This window comes from Eumetopias jubatus, unplaced genomic scaffold (assembly GCF_037043125.1).
Source record: "Eumetopias jubatus isolate StellerSeaLion01/CBP00866 unplaced genomic scaffold, mEumJub1_p1.0 scaffold_7, whole genome shotgun sequence".
Taxonomy (NCBI): Eukaryota; Metazoa; Chordata; class Mammalia; order Carnivora; family Otariidae; genus Eumetopias; species Eumetopias jubatus.
This window is the reverse complement of record NW_028274813.1, coordinates 113297154-113320216: the sequence shown is the minus strand read 5'-3', so window position 1 is coordinate 113320216 and position 23063 is coordinate 113297154. Positions and strand designations below refer to the sequence as shown.

At 51.5% G+C, this 23063-nt stretch overlaps 1 protein-coding gene and 1 pseudogene across 1 annotated transcript; both read left to right on the top strand.

Moving 5' to 3' along the window:
- Nucleotides 1–4911: 4911 nt before the first annotated feature.
- On the top strand, nt 4912–5773 carry LOC114206571 (ribosome production factor 1 pseudogene; annotated as a pseudogene).
- Nucleotides 5774–10156: 4383 nt separating this feature from the next.
- On the top strand, nt 10157–21899 carry CYP11A1 (cytochrome P450 family 11 subfamily A member 1). Its single transcript, XM_028099922.2, has 9 exons — nt 10157–10425; nt 13326–13481; nt 15095–15294; nt 16179–16382; nt 17032–17189; nt 20108–20274; nt 20515–20593; nt 21095–21292; nt 21768–21899. The coding sequence occupies exons 1-9, from the start codon at nt 10157–10159 to the stop codon at nt 21897–21899; spliced, it is 1563 nt and encodes a 520-aa protein (XP_027955723.2).
- Nucleotides 21900–23063: the final 1164 nt, after the last annotated feature.

Here is a 23063-nt window from a genome sequence, read left to right as displayed (position 1 = left end):
AATATTTTTTAGTACATTATAGACAACAGTCATCACAATCAATTCTAGAATATTTTCATGTTCATCATTCCAAAAAGAAACTCCATACCTTTTATTTATCTTTATTTTTGGTATTTTTAAAAAGATTTATTTATTTATTTGAGAGAGAGAGAGCACAAGAGGGGGAAGGGACAGGAGAGAGAGAGACAGAATCTCAAGCAGACTCCCCACTGAGCGCGGGGCTTGATCCCACGACCCCAAGATCATGACCTGAGCCAAAATCAAGAGTAAGACACCCAACCGACTGAGGCACCCAGGTGCCCTAAAACTCCGTAACTTTTAGATACCATCCCCTCAGCCCTAAGCAACCACCACTCTACTTTCTGTCTCTTATAGATGTGTTTTCAATATATCCTTTGTTTGCCAGCAGACAAGAGTCTGAAAAAAATGGAGAGAAATCATTTTGTCCAATGTGAAACATAAGGTGTAGTGTGGATTATTGTCATGAAATGTTCTCCATGGCGTGTGTGTGCTTTCTGACATACACACCTTTATCAAGTGAGCTGTAGTTTTGCCAAAATTCTGTTATGATTGATCTTTGTTGTCTGGGAAGGTGTTGGGGGTAGGAAGGATGTGTAGGGGGCTGACCTTGGCGGGGATGGGTTTGGGGGCGTGGTATAGTGGTAGGGGTATGGTGGTAGGGGTTGTGGAGACAGACCAGAGAGCTTGGTGTGGACAGGAGAAGGTGACTTCCCAGTTTGGGTGGTGACCTGATTTGCCAAGATCTTGGAGTAAGTCCAGAGTGGCCTGACCACAGACCTCACTCAAGGGACCCAGGGCTCCTTCTGAGTCAGCCATGTTGAATCTTGGCTCCAGATCAGGGCCAGCTGAGGAAGGATGACGAGGATTGGGGTTCAAGGTGAAATTCCTTTGTTTCAAGTTTCTTCAAGGCCTGGCGGATGAAGGTCTTCTCATTCCTCCTCTTCCTCCTCTGGACTTCCCATCTATCATCAGCCAGGTGCCAACGCTCTGCAAGTCTGCAGTGATTGCTGGGTTGGCCTCATGCAGGACAGGCTGTGGGGAGGAAATGGCTATGCCTCTCCAAATGGCCACTCTTGATTTGGGCCTCTGTGGCTCTTTGGGTCTCAAGGCCTGGCTTCAGGCCTGCCTCGGTTCCTGCTTTGCTCTAGTGACTCAGGGCAGATCTCTGCCCCTCTCTGGATCTCAGTATTCTCATCTATGTAATGGGAGACCGAAGAAGTGATACCTAAGGGCCTTTCCATGTCTCTCAGCCTGTGAGAACTAGCTCAGTTTAGGGGAATTGGTCATTGGCTTATAGTATGCAGAGTGTTCATTATTTGTCCTCCTTCGGTGCCCTCAGGCCTTCTCAACAGCATGGCAAGGGGACTGAGAGCTGAGGCCTGGGAGAGGGACCACCTGGGACTTTTTTTTTTTTTAAGTAGGCTCCACACCCAACATGGGGCTTGAACTTACCATCCTGAGATCAAGAGTCATATGCTCCACTGACTGAGCCAGCCAGGAGCCCCAAGGGACCACCTGGATTTTAATCCTAGATCTGTCACTGGTTAGTTCTGTGACTTCAGGCAAATGCCCATCCTGTCTACACCTTGGTTTCCTCATTTCTGAAACAGGGAAAGTATTAGGACCTACCTCGTGGCACGGTGACGATTAAGTGGAATAATGCATGTAAGGTCTCTTGCACATAGGAAATGTCCATTCTGTTTTAGGATGTGGACATGGGAAGTCATGGGGCTTGCCCAACGACAGAAATGGAAAACCAGGATCTTCTCAATGTTCCCAAATCCAGATGCTTGGGAGGCAGGTGGCCTGGAGCATACTTCTCTACTTCTGTTGAGGGCTGGTCAGGTTTGCCCCACTTTGGCAGTGTGTTGAAGGGGGCTGGGGTAGATTCTGGAGTAGTGGGCCAGGAGGCTGGCCTGAGCGAGGGATGCGGGTGGCCTGTGGACTGAGCTTCGGACATTGGACAAGGCCATATCCTGCTCACTGGGGGCCAAGTTCTTCACTCTTGTCGGGGTGGAGTGTGTTGAGGGTGGGGCCCCAGCTGGAGACACAATGCCCATTTTCCTTCTGTTTCTCCCCTCCCTCATCCCAAGCCCTGCTCATCATTGCCAGGCATGGTGTGACCCAGAAAGGACTTTTTGTGGAGCTGATTGCCCTCCTGTCCCCGCCGGCCTTGCCCCCGCTCCCTCAGTCCCCTTCTACCCAGGCTCTGGGCCTGCTCCTGTGCTCTCCTGGACCTGTCTCCTACCTGGCCTCTCCTTCTCCCTGCACAGGCCCCTCTAATTTTGCCCAGGAAGATGGAAATAAAAGGCATCCTGACTTGACCTGTCTGCCCCATCTGGGTACTGTCAAGGATCCTTCCCCCATCCCCGCGCTCCTCCTGGGGGAAGTCCACAGCCAGGATCCATGGAGTGCAAGATCTGTGCACAGGGTTCCAAGGACAGTGTCCTCCAACTTCCAGGGGCCTCTCGGATAACTCTTTGGACAGAGGTGAACTCTCAGAGAAGATGCATCAGTGTCTCAGGACCTCCAACTTGTAAGAGGCCGGTTTCCTTCCCAGGCCGTGGTCTAACTCCTCCTGTTCTGTGTCTCGTTTCTTCTCTGGAATTGCTCCTTCGACAGCTGCCTTGGGGAGGAGGGCATGGGCAAGAGACCAGCCGGCTGTTGCTGGTGCCCTCAGCTAGCCTCGGTGGAGCAGTTCAGTGCGCAGAACACAGACGGCACAGAAGCTCACGAGAGTGAGAAGGGCCAATGCCGGCTGACCCAGCGCCACGGCCTCTCCCTCGGAGGCTTTCAGAAGCTTATCTGCTCTCCTCTTGAAATTTGGCCCTCTCCTGGTCCTCGCCAGCCTCTGTGAGGGCTCCTTCTTTGTCCTCGAAGGAGTCTCATCTTCTTCTGCTCCCACCTGTGGGGACCACTGAGCCCCAGCCTACAAATCCTGCTTCATCCTTCCCCTCAGAGGCCAGAAGCCTCCTAGTGTCCTCAATTTCGGGCTGCTTCCCTGGACTGTGCCCTCCCCGAGGCCAGAGCCCATGTGTCCCTCCCCTCTATGCTGTCCCCTAGCCCAGTGCCTAGAATAGAGATGTGGAAGGCTGCAGGTGTGGGAATAAATCAATACACCTGTCCCCCCACCCCTTGGCTGTTACCCAGCATGGCCTGGACCTTCCTAACCACCCAAGGTGAACTCAGAACCTTAGAGTTTTGAACATAAAAGAATGAGGCAGAGATAAGCACAATCATAGAATGTGATATGGCTTTTCCAAGAGATAGTTCAGGAGCATTTCGTAATAAGAAAAATGTTTATGACAATTTGGGTGAAAACGCAGTAGCGCACAAAATTGCACGAACCCGATGACCTTGGCTGTGTGCACAGACCGCCTGAAGGGCTTCTGGGTCAACACGGTGGGGTCTGCTTTCTGGATTCATTGAACCATAGTGAGGCAAGTGAGGGGTCCCATACTGAAAATGTAGATTGTTCCTCAGGGAAGATGAGCAGCCGACGTGAAAACTCAGGTGGCTGCTGACCTTGGTGATCTGTCAGAGTCCTCCCTGATGAAACCCTGCACTGCCCCCACAGCTGGACAAGTCCCGCCAACATGCTCCAAGCTGGCCAGCTTCTTGGGTTCTGACTCCTAAATTTGGCAGGACGTCTAGCGGACTGCCCCAAATCTGTAGACACTTGTGGAAACCTCTAACACGAAAGGCAGGAACCAAAACAAACAGAAAAAGGATCTCAGAGGAACAGGGACAACATAGAGAGCAAAAGAAAACAAGCAAAACAACCCAAAGAACCCAAACAACTAAACAACTGTGTGATTAATATCTTGGAGAGTTTTGAGGAGCCGTTGTGTCTATATTGTGTCCATATCCAGATATGGGAAGGGGCCCGAGGAAATTAAAAAAGAAAAACCGTGGAAATAAAAATTGCAATAGAGAGGTTGGAAGCGGAAGTAGGGAATCTCTCAGTAGGTGGGATGAGAAGACAATGTAATATGGGAGATAAAGAAAAATGATCGGTACCAGATAGATCCAGGAGGTTCCTAGAAGAAAAGTAAGCATTCCAGAAATAGAGAAAAGAGGAGGTGGCGGGAGAAATTATGAAATAAATTATACAAGAAAGTGTCCAGAAGTTTGAGGCCTTGAGTTTCCAGATGAGAAGGGCTTACCAAGTACCCAGCCCAAGAACTGACACGGCAAGTTGGCGTGTGAAACATGAAGCAGCCAAAAGACAGAGCAGGTCCTGAGAGTGACTGGAGGTGGGGGGAAGCACAAATGCAAGGAAGGGTTCAGGAATCAGAGAGCCTTTGGATTTCTCAACAGCAGTTCCACAGAGTGGAAGACCATGGAGCTATGCTTTCAAACATTATTATTATTTTTTTTTATTTATTTATTTGAGAGAGAGAATAAGAGATAGAGAGCACGAGAGGGAAGAGGGTCAGAGGGAGAAGCAGACTCCCCGCCGAGCAGGGAGCCCGACGTGGGACTCGATCCCGAGACTCCAGGATCATGACCCGAGCCGAAGGCAGTCGCCCAACCAACTGAGCCACCCAGGCGCCCCTATTATTATTTTTTTTAATCAAAAATTGTTCCCAACCTAGGGGCGCCTGGATGGCTCAGTCGGTTGAGCATCTGACTCTTGGTTTTGGCTCAGGTCATGATCTCACGATTGTGAGATCGAGCCTGGGGTCAGGCTCTGCACTCAGTGGGGAGTCTGCTTGAGATTCTCTCTCCCTCTGCCCCTACCCCCACCCCTCTCTCTCAAATAAATAAATAAATCTTTAAAAAAATTATTCCCGACAGACGCCTAGAAGCAAACACCGTGGTGAAGGCCGGGGATAAGAGCGGCAACTGAGGGAAGAAAGGCCTGGAACGGAAGGTGACTGCCGAAGAACCTCAGGACACTTAATGTCCAAGCGGTGGAAACAGCAGCAGCGTGAGAAAAAGTTGGCAATTAAGAAAAAACTTAGGAGAGAGAAGCTCTTGGTGATAAGGCTCCACCAAAGCCTATTCCAAAGACCATCGACAACCAGAGGGTATATGATGAAACTGCAGTAGACCCTAATGATGAAGAGATTGCTTATGATGAAGCTACAGATGAATTTGCTTCTTACTTCAACAAGCTTCTCCTAAGATTCTCATCACAACATCAGATAGAGCTCCTGGCAGAACAGTACGACTCTGTGAACAGCTTCCACAGTTAACACCAAACTCACATGTTTATTACAGAAGAGGACTGGCTCTGAAAAAAATTATTCCACAGCACATTTCAAGAGATTTCACAGATCTGATCATTATTAATGAAGATCGTAAAACACCAAACGGATTAATTCTAAGTCACTTGCCCAATGACCCAACTGCTCATTTAAAAATGACCAGTGTTTGTTTGTGTAAAGAAATTAAGAGAAGAGGCAAGGACCCTACAGAACACATACCGGAAATAATTTTGAATAACTTTACAACAAGACTGAGTCATTCTGTTGGACGTATGTTTGCATCTCTCTTTCCCCATAATCCTCAGTTTATTGGGAGGCAAATTGCCACATTCCACGATCAATGGGACTACATCTTCCTCAGATTTCATAGGTATATATTCAAGAGTGAAAAGAAAGTGGGAATTCAGGAACTTGGACCACGTTTTACCTTAAAATTAAGATCTCTTCAGAAAGGAAACTTTGATTCTAAATATGGAGAATATGAATGGGTCTATAAGCCCCGGGAAATGGACACAAGTAGAAGAAAATTCCATTTATAAAATACTGAAGGAATAGTATTGAATTGTGCTAAACAGTCCTATCTTGGATTTATGACAGAAACCCTTTTCAAAATGTCATTTACTGGTTTCATAAACCTTTTCATGTCTGGATAAAATATCAAGTGCCATGAATTACCATTCATGGTATCATCTATTTGTATGTGGCACATACAAATGCTGAACTCTCAATCTGTGAGGGTAGAATAAAGAAACTGTTAGGCAAGCAAGCTCTTTAATTTTTTTCAAAGATTTTATTTATTTATTTGAGAGAGAGAGAATGAGAGATAGAGAGCACGAGAGGGAAGAGGGTCAAGGGAGAAGCAGACTCCCCGCCGAGCAGGGAGCCCGATGTGGGACTCGATTCTGGGACTCCAGGATCATGACCTGAGCCGGAGGCAGTCACCCAACCAACTGAGCCACCCAGGTGCCCCTAGGCAAGCAAGGTCTTAACATTTTACCTTTCATGCACTCTTTCTTTCTTTTTCTTAGAGAGAGAGAGAGAGAGAGAGCATGTGTGGCTGGGGAGCACGGGGTACGGGAGGCAGAGGGAGAGGTCCCTGGATGACAGATGTCATGGCTCAGAGATAAGCAGTGTGGATGGGGGAAAGTGAGCGCGTGTCAGGCCCCAGGAGGGATGCTTCCAAGAAGAAGCAGAGATGGATGGGAACCCAATGAGTTTGATTATGTTGAGAAGAGAGTTCGACCCCCCTCTGGGAAGTGGCATCAAGGGTCAGGAGGGCTGGAGCAGAGGGTTGCCATTTTTCCTTATAAGCTTAGTAGTAATGTGATAGTCACTTGGAGATGTTAGCTTAGCTAGGCTCCAGTCCTGTTATTCAAGCACTGAGCTGGGTGTTGCTGTGAAGGCAGTTTGTAGATGTGACGAATCCATAGTCAGTTGACTTGATTGAAGTAAAGAAGATTATTCCAGACAATCTGGGTGGGTCTGATTCAAGCAGTCCAAGGGCCTTAGGAGCAGAGCTGAGATTCCCCTGAAGGAGAAGAAATTGCACGTGGGAGGCGGCTTCCACTGGCGCCAAGCGTCCAGCCTACCCTTCTGACAGGTGGCCGGTGAACTTCACACTTGCCCAGCCGGCGGCCCCACGTTGCACAGCCAATCCCTAGAACCCCTCTAGTTCTGCTTCTCTGGTTGGACCCGGACTCGTACATCTGCTAATTGAATTTTTAAACCACTCTATGGATTATTTGGATAAAACTATACATTGAAGGAAAAATAAATACAATTTCAACCCCTCAGAAAAAGAAAGAGGAAAACAGAAAAGAACTCGAAAAGCACTGGAAGGAAACACAGGAACATGTTTTTAACCAGGGTTTGTGTTTATCTGAGGGTGGTGGGGTCACAGGCATTACAGTTGGTGGTCCCCATAACAAACCTTTGGCGTCCCCTCTTTCCAGGGAACACAGCTGTGCCATGAGACTTTCTCTCTTTGGTTCTCCGAATGTCCGCTTATTGAGTTCAAGCCTGTATGGGGCATAAATTAAAAGTAGAATGGTTCAAAATGTTCCAACTTGGCCATATTAATTTAGGTGCAGATGACTGAAATGTAGGAGTGTGACAGATTTTTAGCAATTTAATTGTTTACTCTTGTATCATTCAGAGTTCCTCATCATCGAGAACAGAGTTCACTCCAGCTAATATTTCCCAGGGAAGGGTTTATCGAGAGACACTACAGAGTTCACAAAATCTCCGGGAGGGTGGATAATCAGGCTTGGATGCCGAGGTGCCAGGAATGTCACCTGAATCACATCCCAGGGCTGCCTCCGTGGCCACCCACTGACCCCCACGGGGCTCCCCCGCTTCAGCTGGTCTGGGCCGGAGGTCCCTGCCACCACACTTGCCACAGTAGGGTTCATGTGGTGCTCGCCTCTTCCTGCCACCACCTTCTCAACCAATATTTCCTGAGGGGGCGTCTGATTGGGGGAGTCCAAGCTATCTTCCTGCATCCCAGTCACAAGGGACACTGGAAAAGGGAGTTTCTGGCTTCTGCCTTGAGACTGAGCATAGAGTCCTTCATTGGAGAGTCTCCAAAAAACCCAATCTAGGAGCATTTGTTTCTGGGCAGCCCCATTCTGGACACCCAGCAGGTGTTGATGGAAGCTGGGACCACATTCATCTGCCCCCTATACAGGGAGAGGCCACTGGCCGCCACCTGGGCCAGTGGGCGATGTTCGGGGGTGGTGATGCCGTCACCCTTGCTGGGACCCACTGGGCAAACTGCTGCCCCTTCCCAGCCAGGTGGCAGTGCCCCGCACAGCTTCTCGGGGCCAAGGCTTCTAGTACCCTTCTCTGTTCTCTGTGCGGGGGTCTGGGGGGCCCATGCTCTGCCCCTAGTGACTATTTGCTCTCCCTTGACCCAGGGGACTTCCCTCTCCTACCTTATTTTAGGAAGAGGGAGCGACACCAGAGCTTGAGCTGGGTTTAACTCCTACTTGGTGAGGCCGTGTCCTCTTTGTAAAGGTCCATTGTTTTTAATAGGAAAAAGAGTCTGTTAGAAAAAGAGGGATTTTTTTTTTTTTTCATTTTATTGCAGTAACTTATATTCCATAAAATGCAAATATTACAAGTGTATAGGTCAGGTGAATTTTTACATATGTAAACGCACAGATCAAGACAGAGAACATTTCCAGCACCCCAGTAAGTTCTCTCATGCCCTTCCCCCATCCATTACCCCACAAGAGAAAAGTTTCTTTTCTTTTTTTTTAAAGACATGGAGGAAACTTTTTGAAAAAGATTTATTTATTTATTTGAGAGAGAGAGAGAGCTCACATGAGCAGGGAGAGGGACAGAGGGAAAGAATCCCAAGCAGACTCCCCACTGGGCTCAATGCGGAGCCTCGATTTCAGGACCCTGAGATCATGACCTGAGCTCAAATCAAGAGTCAGACACCTAACCAACTGAGCCCCCCAGGAGCCCCAAGAGGAGCGCTTCTAACACCACACATTCATTTCACCAGTTCTCACACTTCACTGGAGCAGAGTCCGACAGCACCCGCTCTCCGATGTCGTGTTCTTTCACTCAATGTTAAAGTCTTGGGAGATTTTGATTTTTCTTGTTGGTCCTTTTCCTTAGTGTTCTATAATGAGCAACCTTGACTGTAATTTAGTTTATTTCTTATAATAGTAGCATCTTTAAAAATAATGGTAACAGTACCTGTCAATTATAACATTTTCAGAAAATACAGGTTTTTTTTTTTTCAAGCAGAAAAAGTAGAATCTTAAAAATTGGAGAACTGACCCTATGGCCCAGCAATTGTATTGTTGGGTATTTACCCCAAAGATACAAATGTAGTGATCCAAAAGGGCACCTGCACCCCAATGTTTATAGCAGCAATGTCCACAATAGCCAAACTGTGGAAAAAGCCTAGATGTCCATCAACAGATGAATGGGTAAAGAAGATATGGTATATATATACAATGGAATATTATGCAGCCATCAAAAGGAATGAAATCTTCCCATTTGCAACAATGTGGATGGAACTGGAGGGTATTATGCTGAGCAAAATAAGTCAGTCAGAGAAAGACAATTATCGTATGATCTCACTGATATATGGAATTTAAGAAACAAAACAGAGGAGCATGGGGGAAGAGAGGAAAAAATAAAACAAGCCGAAACCAGAGAGGGAGACAAACCATAAGAGACTCTTAATCATAGGAAACAAGCTGAGGGTTGTTGGAAGGGAGGGAGGTGGGGGGATGGGGTAACTGGGTGACGGACGTTAAGGAGGGCACATGATGTGATGAGCACTGGGTGTTATATAAGACTGATGAATCACTGAACTCTACTTCTGAAACCAATAATACATTATATGTTAATTAATTGAATTTAAATTTAAAAAAATCGGGGAACTGTACAAAAACAGTTTATAATTATCTCTATCTCTATCTCTATGTATCTATGTATCTATCATCTATTATAAATAAGGGCTGCAGGGTGGCTCTCACCTCCTCCTGGGTCCCTCATAAGCACCCCCAACCCCAGGTTGTCCACATGTCCTGAGCGTTGTCTGCCAGGGGCTGGGTCCCACTGCAGGGGGCAGCAGGAGGTCCCAGCAGAGGAAAGGCACAAACCTGGCCATTTCAGGGGCCTGTTAGGGCTGATAGTGAGGACACAGACAGGGGGGTCTCCTTGTGTCTTGGGAAGACTTTCTGGCTGCAGAAATCCCAGACTGAGACTTGGCACCCCAAGTCTGGGAGGGGCTGTGTGTGGGTTGGAGCCAATAAGAGAAGGAGGGAGGCTGACCACTCTGTCAGCTCGCTTAGCCTTGAGCTGTTGCTTATAAGCTGGACGGCAGGGGCCCAGGGCCGGAGTCATTCTGGCAGGCCCACGGCAGTGCGAGCAGGGACCGTAGCCGCCGTGGGGACAGCATGCTGGCCAAAGGGCTTCCTCTTCGCTCAGTCCTGGTCAAAGGCTGCCAGCCCGTCCTGACCACCGTGCGGGAGGGTCCTGGGCATCTCAGGGCGCCCACTGGGGAGGGGGCCAGTATCTCCACTCAGATTCCTCGCCCCTTCAGTGAGATCCCCACCCCTGGAAACAATGGCTGGCTAAATCTGTACAATTTCTGGAGGGGGATGGGCTCACAGAAAATCCACTACCACCAGGTCCAGAACTTCCAGAAGTATGGCCCCATTTACAGGTAAGCCTGGCAGTGTGGGGCTGGTGGGATAGGGAGGTAGAGGGGCCTGGGAAGCTTGCCGGACTTCCCTTCCCCAAAAGTTCTATCCTCCATTCCAGGCGCTTATCTACTTTTTTTTTTTTTTTTTTACAGGGGGGTGGGTAGGGGCAGAGGCAGAGGGAGAATCTTAAGCAGGCTCTGTGCCCAGCATGGAGCCCAACGCAGGGCTCGGTCTCACGACCTGAGCCGAAATCAAGAGTTGGACACTTAACTGACGGCGCCACCCAGGTGCCCCTGCTCTTATCTACTTCTGACTTTACTCCTTCCATGCCTGAGGATGGTGGCAGAAGGGAGAATGCTTCCCAGACAGTGGGTTCTGTTCCCAGCCCTGAGGCCTCAATGCGGCTCAGGTCCTACACACTTTGAAACTTTCCTGGGGGCAGGTGGTAAGGGAGCAAGCTCTGTTAACTGCCTCCCTACAGCCATTATCCTCGAGACACCTTGGAAGGTCAAGCTCTCATCCCCATTGTCGGAGGCAACTGAAGCTCAGAGGGGTGAGCATTCTTGTCCTGGTCACCCAGTAAGAGCCCTGTCCCGCTGGGTTGCTGGCCTCCCCCCTCAGCCCTGTGCAGATCTGGAGCAGCTGATTTTGTCCCCTCCTGGCTAGAGTTTCTCAGTCTCCAAGCATCTGCCTTGGTTTCTGCCAGGAGGAAGGGTCTTTGGTCTTTTAGCCTCTGAATGTGCTCCGCCCTGCCCCTAGGGGCTGCCCTTGGTGGGAGGCCTCGCCTGTTCTGATTTGACAGCTTCTAAGGTGCATAGCCTTCCAGCCACACCTGGGTTCTGTTCTGAGCAGATACTTAAGGGGGATAGGGGGTTGTGGAGGTGCCAGTTGGGGGCCAGGAGGGGACACCAGGGGGGACAGTGCATTTTACTTTAAGTGAAAAGGTCAAAGTGGGAAAGGGCATTGATAGGATGTGTTGGCTGGCTTGATGGTGGGCTTGGGGTGGGAGGGCAGGTGTGTTTGCCTAGGGGTCCAGCTGCTCATTCCTCAGCGTTCCTGACTCCCCTTCCCACAAAGGCTTTTGAAGTCCAAAGCGCTTTCTATAGCTGGTTGGAGGCAGGGAGCCCCGGGGCTGAGTGCCAGGTTTGGGAGAAGGTTGCTCCTCACTTCGGGGAGATGGTTCGTTATTCCTGCTTCCTTCCTTCCGCCTCTTGCCTTGCTTCCTCTCCCTCTGGTAGGAACTCCTTCTTTTATCAAGCCCCTTTCTGTTTTCTGAGTCGCTATCATCTGAGCCCCTTGACACATCCTTGAATTTGATGTTACTACTCAAGTTTTACAGGTAAAGAAACTGAGGCCGGGAAGGAGAAGGGTCTTGCCAAGGTCACACAGCTCATCAGGGCAAAGCCAGGACTGTCTTTGGAACCCCAGTTGTCTGAATCCTAGTTTGGTGTCCCCGTTCTGTTCTAACTTATGGCCCAGAAATGATAAACTTCTGAATACATGTGATTCAACAATTCAAAAAATATAGGCAAGCACAAATGGAAATTGCAATCAGATATAATCCCAATGTTAATAATATTTATGTAGTATTAACAATGTGAATATATTATGTATGCTGTTGGGTGGCGTACCACAACAACATCTGGATGACTTCTTTCCTCTTTTTTCTCTTTAATAAGATTTTAAAAGGCAGCACAGTAGTCCATAGTGTGGATAAGCCACTTGATTGAAGCCAGTTCTGTAAAGTGGGCATCTAGTCCTCTCTGGGCTATTTTGCTATTAGATGCAATGCTTATCCATTAGGCATCATTGTCACGCATCAGATCACTGCCTTGGGCTCGATTCCCAGAGTTGGAATTGGTAATAATAATAGCAGTTCAAGGATTTTGCTGAGCTGGGGTGGGGGGATGGAGATAGTGGTGTGAGGACACTTGGTAGCTGGAAAAACACTGAGGGGGTTTTCTGGGAGGCCAGGGACAAAGCCCAAGGAGCCTTGGGAAGGTAGGCTGGGGCTTAAATGGGTCAGTGGTTAAAGAGCACTCTCCCTCTCCCCTCCTCCCCTCCCCTCTCCTCCCTTCCCCTCTTCCCGCCTCCCTCCCTCCCTCCCTTTGAGGAAGGGGGAGGGGAGAGAACTTGGCTTGTACCTGTGTGTTTTTATATTTTGCCTTATAATATATCTTGAATTAACTTTCTTATGCAAAAAGCAGATGCACATGAGAAGTGGACTTTTCTGCTGCTTCCCCACAGAGACCACCTACTTTGTGACATATATCTGCCCTTGAGGCCTGGTGTTTTTCCCTGATTTTATTTGAATAGAGACAAAGTGCTTTGTTGGAATCCAAGGAGAGGCAGGGTGGCCACTCCCAGCATTCCAATCCTAGAGCCTCAAAGGGACTGGCTGGCCAGGTGTCTGGGCTGCCTACCCAGCAGGCTACACTCCAGTGATGACGTGACCATGCTGTTTCTGAGCTCTGCAGTGGGGGTGATGGGGGGACAGTGCTGAGGGTGTGGACACGCAGGAAGAAAAGCATGGCAGCGAGGACTTGATGGTCCTGGGGGGGGCAGGACATGCCCTGGTATGGCAGCTACTACTGTGATGATGAGCATAAAGCTGTCACTTACAGAATGCCTAGCAGGATCACATGCATAGACTTTATCTAATCTAGTCCTTCAGCAACCCTGTGAGACAGGTACTGTATCCCTATTTTATAAAAAAGGGAACTGGGACTCAGAGAGGGTGAGCGCCTTGCCTCAGGTCACACAGCCGAGGAGGTTGTGGAATGGGGATCCACTCCCAGGACTGTTTGCTCTGTGCTCGAGGCCCCGAGGCGGTTATAGATGAGCTGAGCCCCGTCTGATTGCCCAGGGCCCCCTTGGCTTTCCTGGAATCCTCTATAGCCCGTCTCATCCGTTCCTCCAGGGAGAAGCTGGGCAGCATGGAATCGGTTTATATCATCGACCCCGAAGATGTGGCCCTTCTCTTTAAGTTCGAGGGTCCTACTCCAGAACGATTTTGCATCCCGCCCTGGGTGGCCTATCGCCAGTATTACCAGAGACCCCTTGGCGTCCTGTTAAAGTGAGTCCTGGGCCGTCTGCCGGGGGCTGGAGGGAGATGACAGAGAGCTGTGGCAGGGCCACAGCTGGGCCATGCTTGCCCTGCCCTTCCTGGCTGGGGCCTCCAGGCAAATCCCTGGCATCTTCCTGTCTACATAAAGCAGCTGATGGCGAGAACCACACTGCCAGCCTTCAGGGAAGTGCTCAGGTTGAAGATCGGAACGAGTAAATAAAGCCCTAGAGAAGTCCTCACTGATTGGTTCATTCATTAAGTCCCATCTTACTGAGCACCTACTATGTACCAGGCTCTGGGGTACAGTGACACGTGGGGCAGGGACCCGCCACCGTGAGTCTACAGGGAGAAACATTGAAAGAAACAATACTTGTCCTACAGTGAGAAACGCAGACAAGTCAGTGTATTTAAGTGTAATGGACACCATATTCCACCAAATCGCTCATCAAAAATTTAAAGTGTGCATGTCTGGTGTTGCTGAGGATACAGAGACGAGAGCTCTCGTAGCTTGCTGATGGGAGTGAACACTTGGTGCCACCATTTCAGAGAATGGTTGGCCATTCCCTCCTGCACTTGGATGTTCACCTACCTATGAGACAGCAGTTCCGTGCTCAGGGATAGACTCCAAAGAATGGAGTCCCGAGGGGACGTGAGCTAGAATGTTTGCAGCAGTGCTGTTCCTAACAACCAAGCCCAGGAAACCAATTAAATGCCCAACGGGAGTGAGAATGAGTGGGCAGGGGCCCACACCAGTCAAAGTGGATGGACTCAGTGACCAGCAACAATCCAGATAATAGTTAGAAATGTAAAGTGGAGTGGATAAAGCAAATCATGACAGCCTTTTTACGAAGTTGAAAACAAATGTAGTTTTTTTAAAAGTACGTGTTGGAATAGCTTTAGATGGAATAAAACTATATACAAAACAAGCAAGGGCGTCAGGCTGGTAGCCCTCTTAGCCAGGGAGGGGGGCAGCAGGTGAGAAGACCTGGCGGGGGGCGCACATCTAAGTTACTGTCAAGTTCTAGTTTTCGTGTTGCCTGGTGAGTTTGTAATAACACCCTTATAAACAAGCAAAGCCCTAAAACTATAAAAAGGGTTTTGCATGGATCTATTTTTGAGTATGGGCCACAAGCTGAGGTTTATTATTAACCCAATTTTCAGGACACCTGAGATCCTCCACCAACGTTAGTAATGGGACACGTTGGGGGTGGGGAGGAGGAGAGCTTGGTCACTTGCGTCTGTGCAGAGGTCAGAAAAGGTAACATAGAGGGGCACTTGAATAGCAGGAGTTGAGCATCGGCCAGGAGGAAGGGGAGGGCATGCCTGCAGTGAGGCAAACAGTAGAGGATTTGGAAGTTACTTTGAGGCTCTAAGCATAGGAGTTGCTGGCCACAGCAGCAACAGAGGGAGTGGAGGAGGGTGGGGGTTTTGTTCTCCTTTGCCCTCTTTCTTCCTATCCCCTCCCCCAGGCCAGGCAGCAGCTGGGAGATGGGAGGCCCAGGGTGTTGGGGGTGGAAGTGAGTGCGGGGCTCTGAGCTGTGGCTCAGCCACGTCAGCCCCCTCTGGTTCTGCCAGGCGTGGGTTTTGTGACCATCAGGGCCTGAGGGCCTGTGTTTTCCCAGGAAGTCAGGAGCTTGGAAGAAAGACCGGCTGGCCCTGAACCAGGAGGTGATGGCTCCAGAGGCCATAAAGAACTTCATTCCCCTGCTGGACCCAGTGTCTCAGGACTTTGTCAAAGTCCTACACAGGCGCATCAAGCAGCAGGGCTCTGGAAAGTTCTCAGGGGACATCAGTGACGACCTGTTTCGCTTCGCCTTTGAGTGTAAGGGGCTTGTATCTACCTGGCGATGGTCCCCTGGGTGGGAGAACCCAGCCTCCTACCTTAAGACCCAGCATAGACCTTGAAGAAGCATTGGGATTGGCTTCTGGGATGAGCTGCTGGACACATCCTCTACCTCTCTCTCTCCTGGGACATTCACCTTCGAGGTCTGGGAGGGGATGGGAGGGTTGGGTGGTTAATCTAAACTGGGTATTTGAGGATGTGTAGGAGTTTTACAGATAGGGTAAGGAGGTCAGGCAGCAAGGGCAGAGGGAACAGTGCATGCAAAGGCCTCATGGCTTGATGGGGACCATGTGATCACTGAAGGGGATTTGGGATGCCCAGAGTTTGGAATGAAATCAACATTCAAATTCCTGACCCAGTAGGCAGGAAACATTGGGGTGGTTGTGACTTCTTAGGTCCAGCCAGGTGGTCGTGAATGGTCAATTACCAGGGATTTGTGTCCCCTAGTCTCTTGTCTGACCCGTTTCAGGAAATAGCCAATTTGGTCAATTATGGATGAGAAATCTATCTTTCTTCCCAGGAGGAAAGCCCGGAGGCTGCTTAGGGTGCTGGTGGAGGGTTGGGGGGAGTAGTCTCAGTCCCTCTCTGGCCCTTTCCCCACTCTGCTGGAGACTCTGCTTCCCACCACGCTTTGTAGGGTCTTCCACGTGCCCCTCTGAAGGATCCCAGTGGTTGCCAGAAGGCAGTTTTCCTCAGCCCTGCAATTTCAGCCTTTGGGGACTCAGGCCTCAGTTTCTTTACTGAAGGATTCTGAGGCTGGGTGCGGGAGATCCTATGTGTTGGCGGGGGTGGTGGTGGGGTTCCTGGGGCCTGAGGCCCTCATATGGCCCGGTTGGAAGGGGCTCTCCTGCATCCCTCTGCAGCCATCACCAACGTCATATTCGGGGAGCGCCTGGGGATGCTGGAAGAGAGAGTGGACCCTGAGGCCCAGCGGTTCATCGACGCCGTCTACCAGATGTTCCACACCAGTGTCCCCATGCTCAACTTCCCCCCAGACCTGTTCCGTCTATTCAAGACCAAGACCTGGAGAGACCACGTGGCTGCATGGGATGTGATTTTCAATAAAGGTGAAGGCTGCGTCCTGGGTAGCCAAGTCTGGGGGCCAGAAGAGCCCTGTCCACTTCAGAGGGTGGGAAACTGAGGCCTGGGATTGGGGAGAGACAGAGGTAAGTCCTCTAGTGGGCAGGGAGGGGAGGCAGGGAGGCTCCAGAACCCCTGGCCATGGTGGGCTAAAGGCTAGCTATTGGAGATGGTTAGGTTTTTCTCAAGATGGAGGATCAGAGACGTTCCTCATATTCTTCCAGAGGAGCCCAGGATCCCCAGAGGGTTAAGGACCCGTGCTTCAGACACAGCTGTGCTCAGTGACAGATTAGGACTTCGGTGGGAGAGATGGGTAAGGCAGGGTGGAGAAGGATGACTGGGTGTGGTGCTGACGCCAGACCTGGAGTCAAGTCCACTCTGCCCCTGACACCCCCATGACCTTGGGCAAGTCACTACCCTCTAGGACTTCTGTTTCCTTATCTGTAAATGGGGATGGCATCACTCACCCCCTAGAGCTGTGGTCAGGAATTAGCTGGCTGTGAGGAGCTCCGTGGAGAGCGTGTGCTCAGTACAGGGGCCGCTAGAACACTGGGCTCCTGAACCCCCAGCCCTCGGTACCGCCTCTCACCTCCCCTCCCACCTGCAGAGAGCTCACTTCTTTTCCCTCCTGCACAGCCGAGGTCTACACCCAGAACTTCTACTGGGACCTGAGGCAGAAGAGAGACGTCAACCATTACCTGGGCATCCTCCACTGCCTCCTAAAAAATAACAAGCTGCTCTTTGAGGATGTCAAGGCCAATATTACGGAGATGTTGGCGGGGGGTGTGGACACGGTGAGGAGGACCTCAGCACGTCCTGTCTCTTCCTGGGCCCCGTGCCCCTTCCCTGCCACTCCACCCTGTCGCCTGAAACCCTACCCACGTGGGGTGGGTCTCCCTTTCCTGGCTGCATTTCTTAAATACTGATCTCCTAGAAGGGTGAGGTCATATCCGGCCCCCGTGGAGCATGCCTTGAGGCCGATCCGCCATTTTTTCTTTGCCTGTGAGAAGGGAGGGACTAGGTGTAGGTGGCGGGGTTGTGCGTGGGGTCTGTAAGGGAGAAGCCCTCCAATCACAGGTGGAGGGCACAGCACACTGGATTCAGGAAGGCAGGCGGGGCCCCCCCCGCCCCCAAGAGCTGGGAGCCAGTGGAATTTGCCCCGGGGTCTGTTGCTGTCTCCCATCCTCCCCCTTCCAGACCTCAGTCCCCCAAGGCACCCCTAATGCCTGAAGGCATGCTCTGTGGTGCCTCCCTCAGGTCCTCCCCCCCAGCAGGACAGTACCCCAGAAACTTCTGGAATGTCAAAATGTCTCTGGCCTGTGTACCTCTCTTTCCCCAATATCATGTTGCTGTGAGAGTGAGGGTTAATTATTTAGTTTATTGATTATTAGTTGGGATTCAGGCACCGAGACTATAAAGATGAATATGAGAGACCTCGAATGTCCCAAATGGCTCAGAGAGGAAGGGCATATTAGTGCGCTGGGGCTGTCATAACAAAGTACCACACACCAGGTGGCTTAAAAAACAGAAGTTTATTCTCTTGAAGTTCTGGAGCTGGAAGCCAAGATCCAGGTGGTTGGGTGGGTTCCTTCTGAGGCCTCTCCATGGCTTGTGGATGGCTGTCTTCTCCGTGTCTTCACAGGGTCTGTGTCCGAATCTCTCCTTCTTATACACATACCAGTCCTATTCATTAGGGCCCCCCCGTAGCGCCTCATTTTACCTTACTTTGCTCTGTAACGGGTCCTATCTCCTGATACAGTCACGTTGTGAGGTCCTGGGGTGGGTAGGACTTCAACATGTGAGCTTGGTGGGGACATGACTCATCCCGTGACAAGGAGGCAGCACGTGCACAGAGGACCACTGCATGATGGTGTAGGGCCAGACAGCCAGGCAAGGGCCGGGGACCAAGGGCTCTGAGAAGAGGGGAGAGAGAACGTGGCCGTGTAGGACAGGGAGAGTGCGCCATACAGGAACTGAAATTCAGCTTGTGTCTTGAAGGCTGTTGCTGGGAGGAGAGAGGAGCTGGAGAGTTTCGGGACCAGGAAGAAGCGGGTGTCAAAGCCCCCATTTTTTTTTTTTTTTAAAGATTTTATTTATTTATTTGAGAGAGAGAATGAGAGAGAGCACGAGAGGGAAGAGGGTCAGAGGGAGAAGCGGACTCCCCGCTGAGCAGGGAGCCCGATGCAGGACTCGATCCCGGGACTCCAGGATCATGACCTGAGCCGAAGGCAGTCGCTCAACCAACTGAGCCACCCAGGCGCCCCAAAGCCCCCATGTTAATAACGTTCCTTCCCGGGTGTCATCTTTATGCTGTGCTCCAATAGAGGAGGGTTGGTCTACGGGACAGGCTGTAGACGAGCCTTTGAGCATATTTTAAACATTGGCAGTTATGTAGAAGACATGTCCCAAACCACTCGCCTGCACCAAATCACCTATCCTTAGGTGACATTTATTAAGCCTGTCCTATATGGCAGGCAGGGGCCTAAGCTTTTCACATGTATTAACTCATTGAGTATTCACAAACAACACTGGGAGATATGCTACTATTATCCCTCAATTTTAGGTGAGGAAACTGGGACACAGAGAGGTTAAGTCACTTGGTCAAGGTCACACAGCCAGAAACTTATTTGACTACTTTATTAAACAAATATCTCCTGAGTACCCACTCTGTGTCAGGCCTTGGAGGTAATAGGACAAATATACAGGTGTGCTCCGAGCCTTAAAGAAAGAGTACACCCTTGCTTCTTAGTTTGGGGAGGAGGATTCTAGAAAGAGGAAACAGCGTGAGGAAGATTTCTGGGCTTCAGGAGCTGCATGTAGCTTGGTGCAGCTAGAGCTTGAGGTGCATGTTGGAAAGAGGTAGCAGTGGGGCTGGGAATGGTAGGCAGGTGTTGGGGGGCACTGTGGGTCAGGCATGAGCTTCTGGGGCCAGGTAAGGGTTTTAAGCTGAGAGGTGACTACATGGCATTTTTTTCCCAAGTGCTCCTGCTGGGAGGAAGAAGGAGAGTGTCCAAACCTCTTGGACAAAAAAATGATCCTTGGTAAGAGGACATGTCCTGACCATAGGAGGGAGGCAGCTTCAGCCCGGGGTCCCACCACTGAAGAATCTGGGGCTGTGGGGCTTGATGAGTGACCCTCATACCTCCAGCATAGGGCTGATGGTCACTGCCTCTGGCTAATAGCCAGATGACCTGGTTCGTCTCGGGATATGCACACGCTAATTGCGACACTGTTGGGAAACAGGTGTGGCTGTTCTGGTTTCAGTATCTTTGGGCCTCACTTTATTTTATGCTCCCACAGGCAAATGCTGAGGTTTGGGGAAGGGCTAGAGGGAGGGGGTGGAATGGCAGTCGTTTGGGAGTACCACCGTTACAGAAGTAGGGTTTGGCTTCCAAAGCCCTCTGGGTCTTCTGGAAGAAGGCATTGGCTGTATAGGTGACTCTCCTGGCTGGGGAAACAGGTGGGCTCTGGTGACATCAGGGACGAGGACAGGGACAAGTGCTGCCCCAGACATGCCTGCCCTCGGGGGCTGAGGAAGGCTTTTTTGGACCTTTGCCTTTAGAACTGTGTTTTGCTTTTGCAGATAGTGGTCTCTGGATACAGGGATAAGGGTGGGCAGAGATTCTTGGAAATGAAAATTTAGCCTGGGTTTAGAGGCCTCAGGAGTGATAGGTCCTCCTTGTCTTCTGCTGCCCCCCCCACCCCCTGCCAGACGTCCATGACTCTGCAGTGGCACCTCTACGAGATGGCACGCAGCCTGAGGGTGCAGGAGATGCTACGGGAGGAGGTCCTGGCGGCCCGGCGCCAGGCCCAGGGAAACTTGAGCACGATGCTGCAGCTGGTCCCGCTCCTCAAAGCTAGCATCAAGGAGACACTGAGGCAAGCCCGACCCTCCCTGCCCTGCCCGCCTCATCCCCCAGATCCCTGGCCAGGGCACGAAGGAGGGGCTTGGTAGCAGGAAGCGAGAAGTCCAGGCAGACAGCTGGGAATGGGGAGGGAGGAAATAAGAGTTCGGGTCCTGTCTCCAGAATCCCCCTGGGGTGCAGTAGCTGGGGCTGAGCCACCATGTGAGGTGTCCAGGTCTCAGGGCATCAGCTCCTGAATGCCTTCCTCTGGCAGACTCCACCCCATCTCCGTGACCCTGCAGAGATACCTTGAAAATGACTTGGTTCTTCGGAATTACAGGATTCCTGCCAAGGTAGGTGCAGCGTGGGGCGGGGGAGGGCTGCCAGCTCTGCCAGTCAGACAGAGGAGGCTGGGGGCGGACTGTAGTTGCACACAGACGGTGGCAATGGGGGTTTCTGTCCCATCTTTCTTCCTGGAGCTGGCTGGTATGGTCCTTGACAGCACCAGTCCAAGTGTGAACGAAGGGCATAGTGGGTGACGATCTCTGGAAGGTTGCCTGAGTCCAGGGTTAGGAGGGAGGCCCCACGGCCTGCCTGGGTCTCGGGAGCCCCCTGGGACTGAGCAAAAGGCAGACAATCCCGGGGGCCATCCCCGGCCTTGAGTCTTCAGTCATGTCCACATGATGGGCGAGGCTCAGGGAGGGCTGGGGCCTTTTTCAAAGTCGAGCAGCAGGGAGTGTCCCGTGCCGGGAGGCGGGACAGCCTGGCTGCGGGTGGGAGCGGGGAGCTGAGTCATGCTCCAGGCTGTGAATAGATGAGGCCTATACTCAGGCCTCTGCCCACCTTGTTGCCAGACGTTGGTGCAGGTGTCCACCTATGCCATGGGCCAGGACCCCACCTTCTTCTTCAATCCGGGCAAGTTTGACCCAACCCGATGGCTGGGTAAAGATAAGGACCTCATCCACTTCCGGAACCTGGGCTTTGGCTGGGGTGTGCGGCAGTGTGTGGGCCGGCGGATCGCTGAGCTCGAGATGACGCTCTTCCTCATCCACGTGAGTCCAGCCGGGGACATCGGGGCAGCCCGGGCTGGCCGTGGACCGAATGAAGGCACTGACCCTCCGACCCCTACTTCTGTCCGCAGCCCGGGGAGTACAGGGCTGGGGACATCTGTCTCCCATGACTTGCCCTCCTCCTCCTCCACAATTTTGGGCTAATCTGCTGTCTCCTTTTTTGGGCTAATTTGCTTATTACCCATTGGTGTCCCCTGGCCATCTGTTCCCTCCAAGTGGTGCCAGGATGGGTGTGGGGTTCCCGGGATGAGGTTTTGTAGAAGCTAAGGTGAATTAAGGGGACAAAACACTAGGGGTGTATTTTCACACACTGTGCCAGGTAAATAGGAGCTGGCTGTTGACACCTTGGAACTCCTTGAGTCAGGTGAAACAGGCAAGACCTACAGGTGAATGAGCCTGGCCCCGGGGGAGACAGCCCCTCCCCATCTCTCCCCTAAGCCCACCACCTCTTTCTCAGATTCTGGAGAACTTCAGAGTTGAAATGCAACATCTCAGTGACGTGGGCACCACATTCAACCTCATCCTGACGCCCGACAAGCCCATCTTCTTCACCTTCAGGCCCTTCAACCAGGACCCACCCCAGGTGTGATTAGAGAGGGTGGACACTGCCTCTGCCACCCATCAAGCCAGCAGGGGTGCTGGAGGGAGGCCCGAGGGGGTGGCACCCCTGGTGGTGTCTGCTTGTCAGCCCTCGGTCCCCCTCCCCTGCTCCTTTTGGACTAGCTCTGAGAAGAGAGAGTTGGTGCTCCGTGGTCAGCTGCCCCAGCTCAGCCAGGGCACCCCTCTTTCCTGCCACCTCTTTCCCCTCTCCGCCTGCCCCAGGGAGGCAATAAATGGCTGAACTACGTGAAGTGTTTTCATTTCTATCTGACCCCCAAGGTAGCCATCGCTCCTGTGGAGATGCTCCCTGGCCTGGGTCAACAGTGGGATCTGAGCATGAATGGGGGACCCGAGGCAGCTGCGCTTGAAGCTCTCTCTGCTGGGACCCCCCCACACACACCTACAGCAGCTCAGGGGCCAGTAGGGTCGCCCTCCTTGCTGCCTGGGGTGGGGGTGAGGCAGAGAAGGCAGGCGGCGGGCTATTGCCACGGTGCGGGGAGCTACTCAAGCAGTAGGCAGAGGGATAAAGGACCTGGTTTCTGTTGAGGAAACAGGGTGGCCTGAGAGGTGTGGGCCAATCCTGACTTCTGGGCCACCTAGCAGAAGTGAGGCTCTTGCCAGGCTCTGACTGGCTGATCCCTGGGTGGGAGTTCCCGATGGGGTCTTGAGGACTCCCTGCTAAGGCCCAGCGAGAGATTTGGGGGAAGCTAGGGCCGAAGCCTGTGAGTGAGGGTCTGGTGTGAGGTGACTGACCTAGAGAATAAGAGGCCAGCATGCTTTCTTTATCCCACCTGACCTTTCTCTGGGCTTCCCCAGGCCTCAGCTTCCTGTTCTAGGGGGATGTGTCCACTTGCCCAGGCTCTAGGCAAGAAGACTGTGGCTGAGTTTGGTACATTATTTGGACTGTCGGACACTGGTCCCAATTTCAGCCCTCTTAACCCCTTCTGAGTCCATAATTCCTGATCTGACCGGGTGCCTGATCCTTCCTGGCCCTCTGCTAGCCAGGTCTAAGTCCTGCAGGCAGACAGGGGAGCTAATCCTGCTCAGGACAGTGGCCCTGCAGCCTTGGTCTCTTCTACCAGCACCTGTAGGCTCTGAGTCCACTTTTGGAGACTTTCTGCTTTTCCCTACCATACAATCCTCTTTCTTGTTG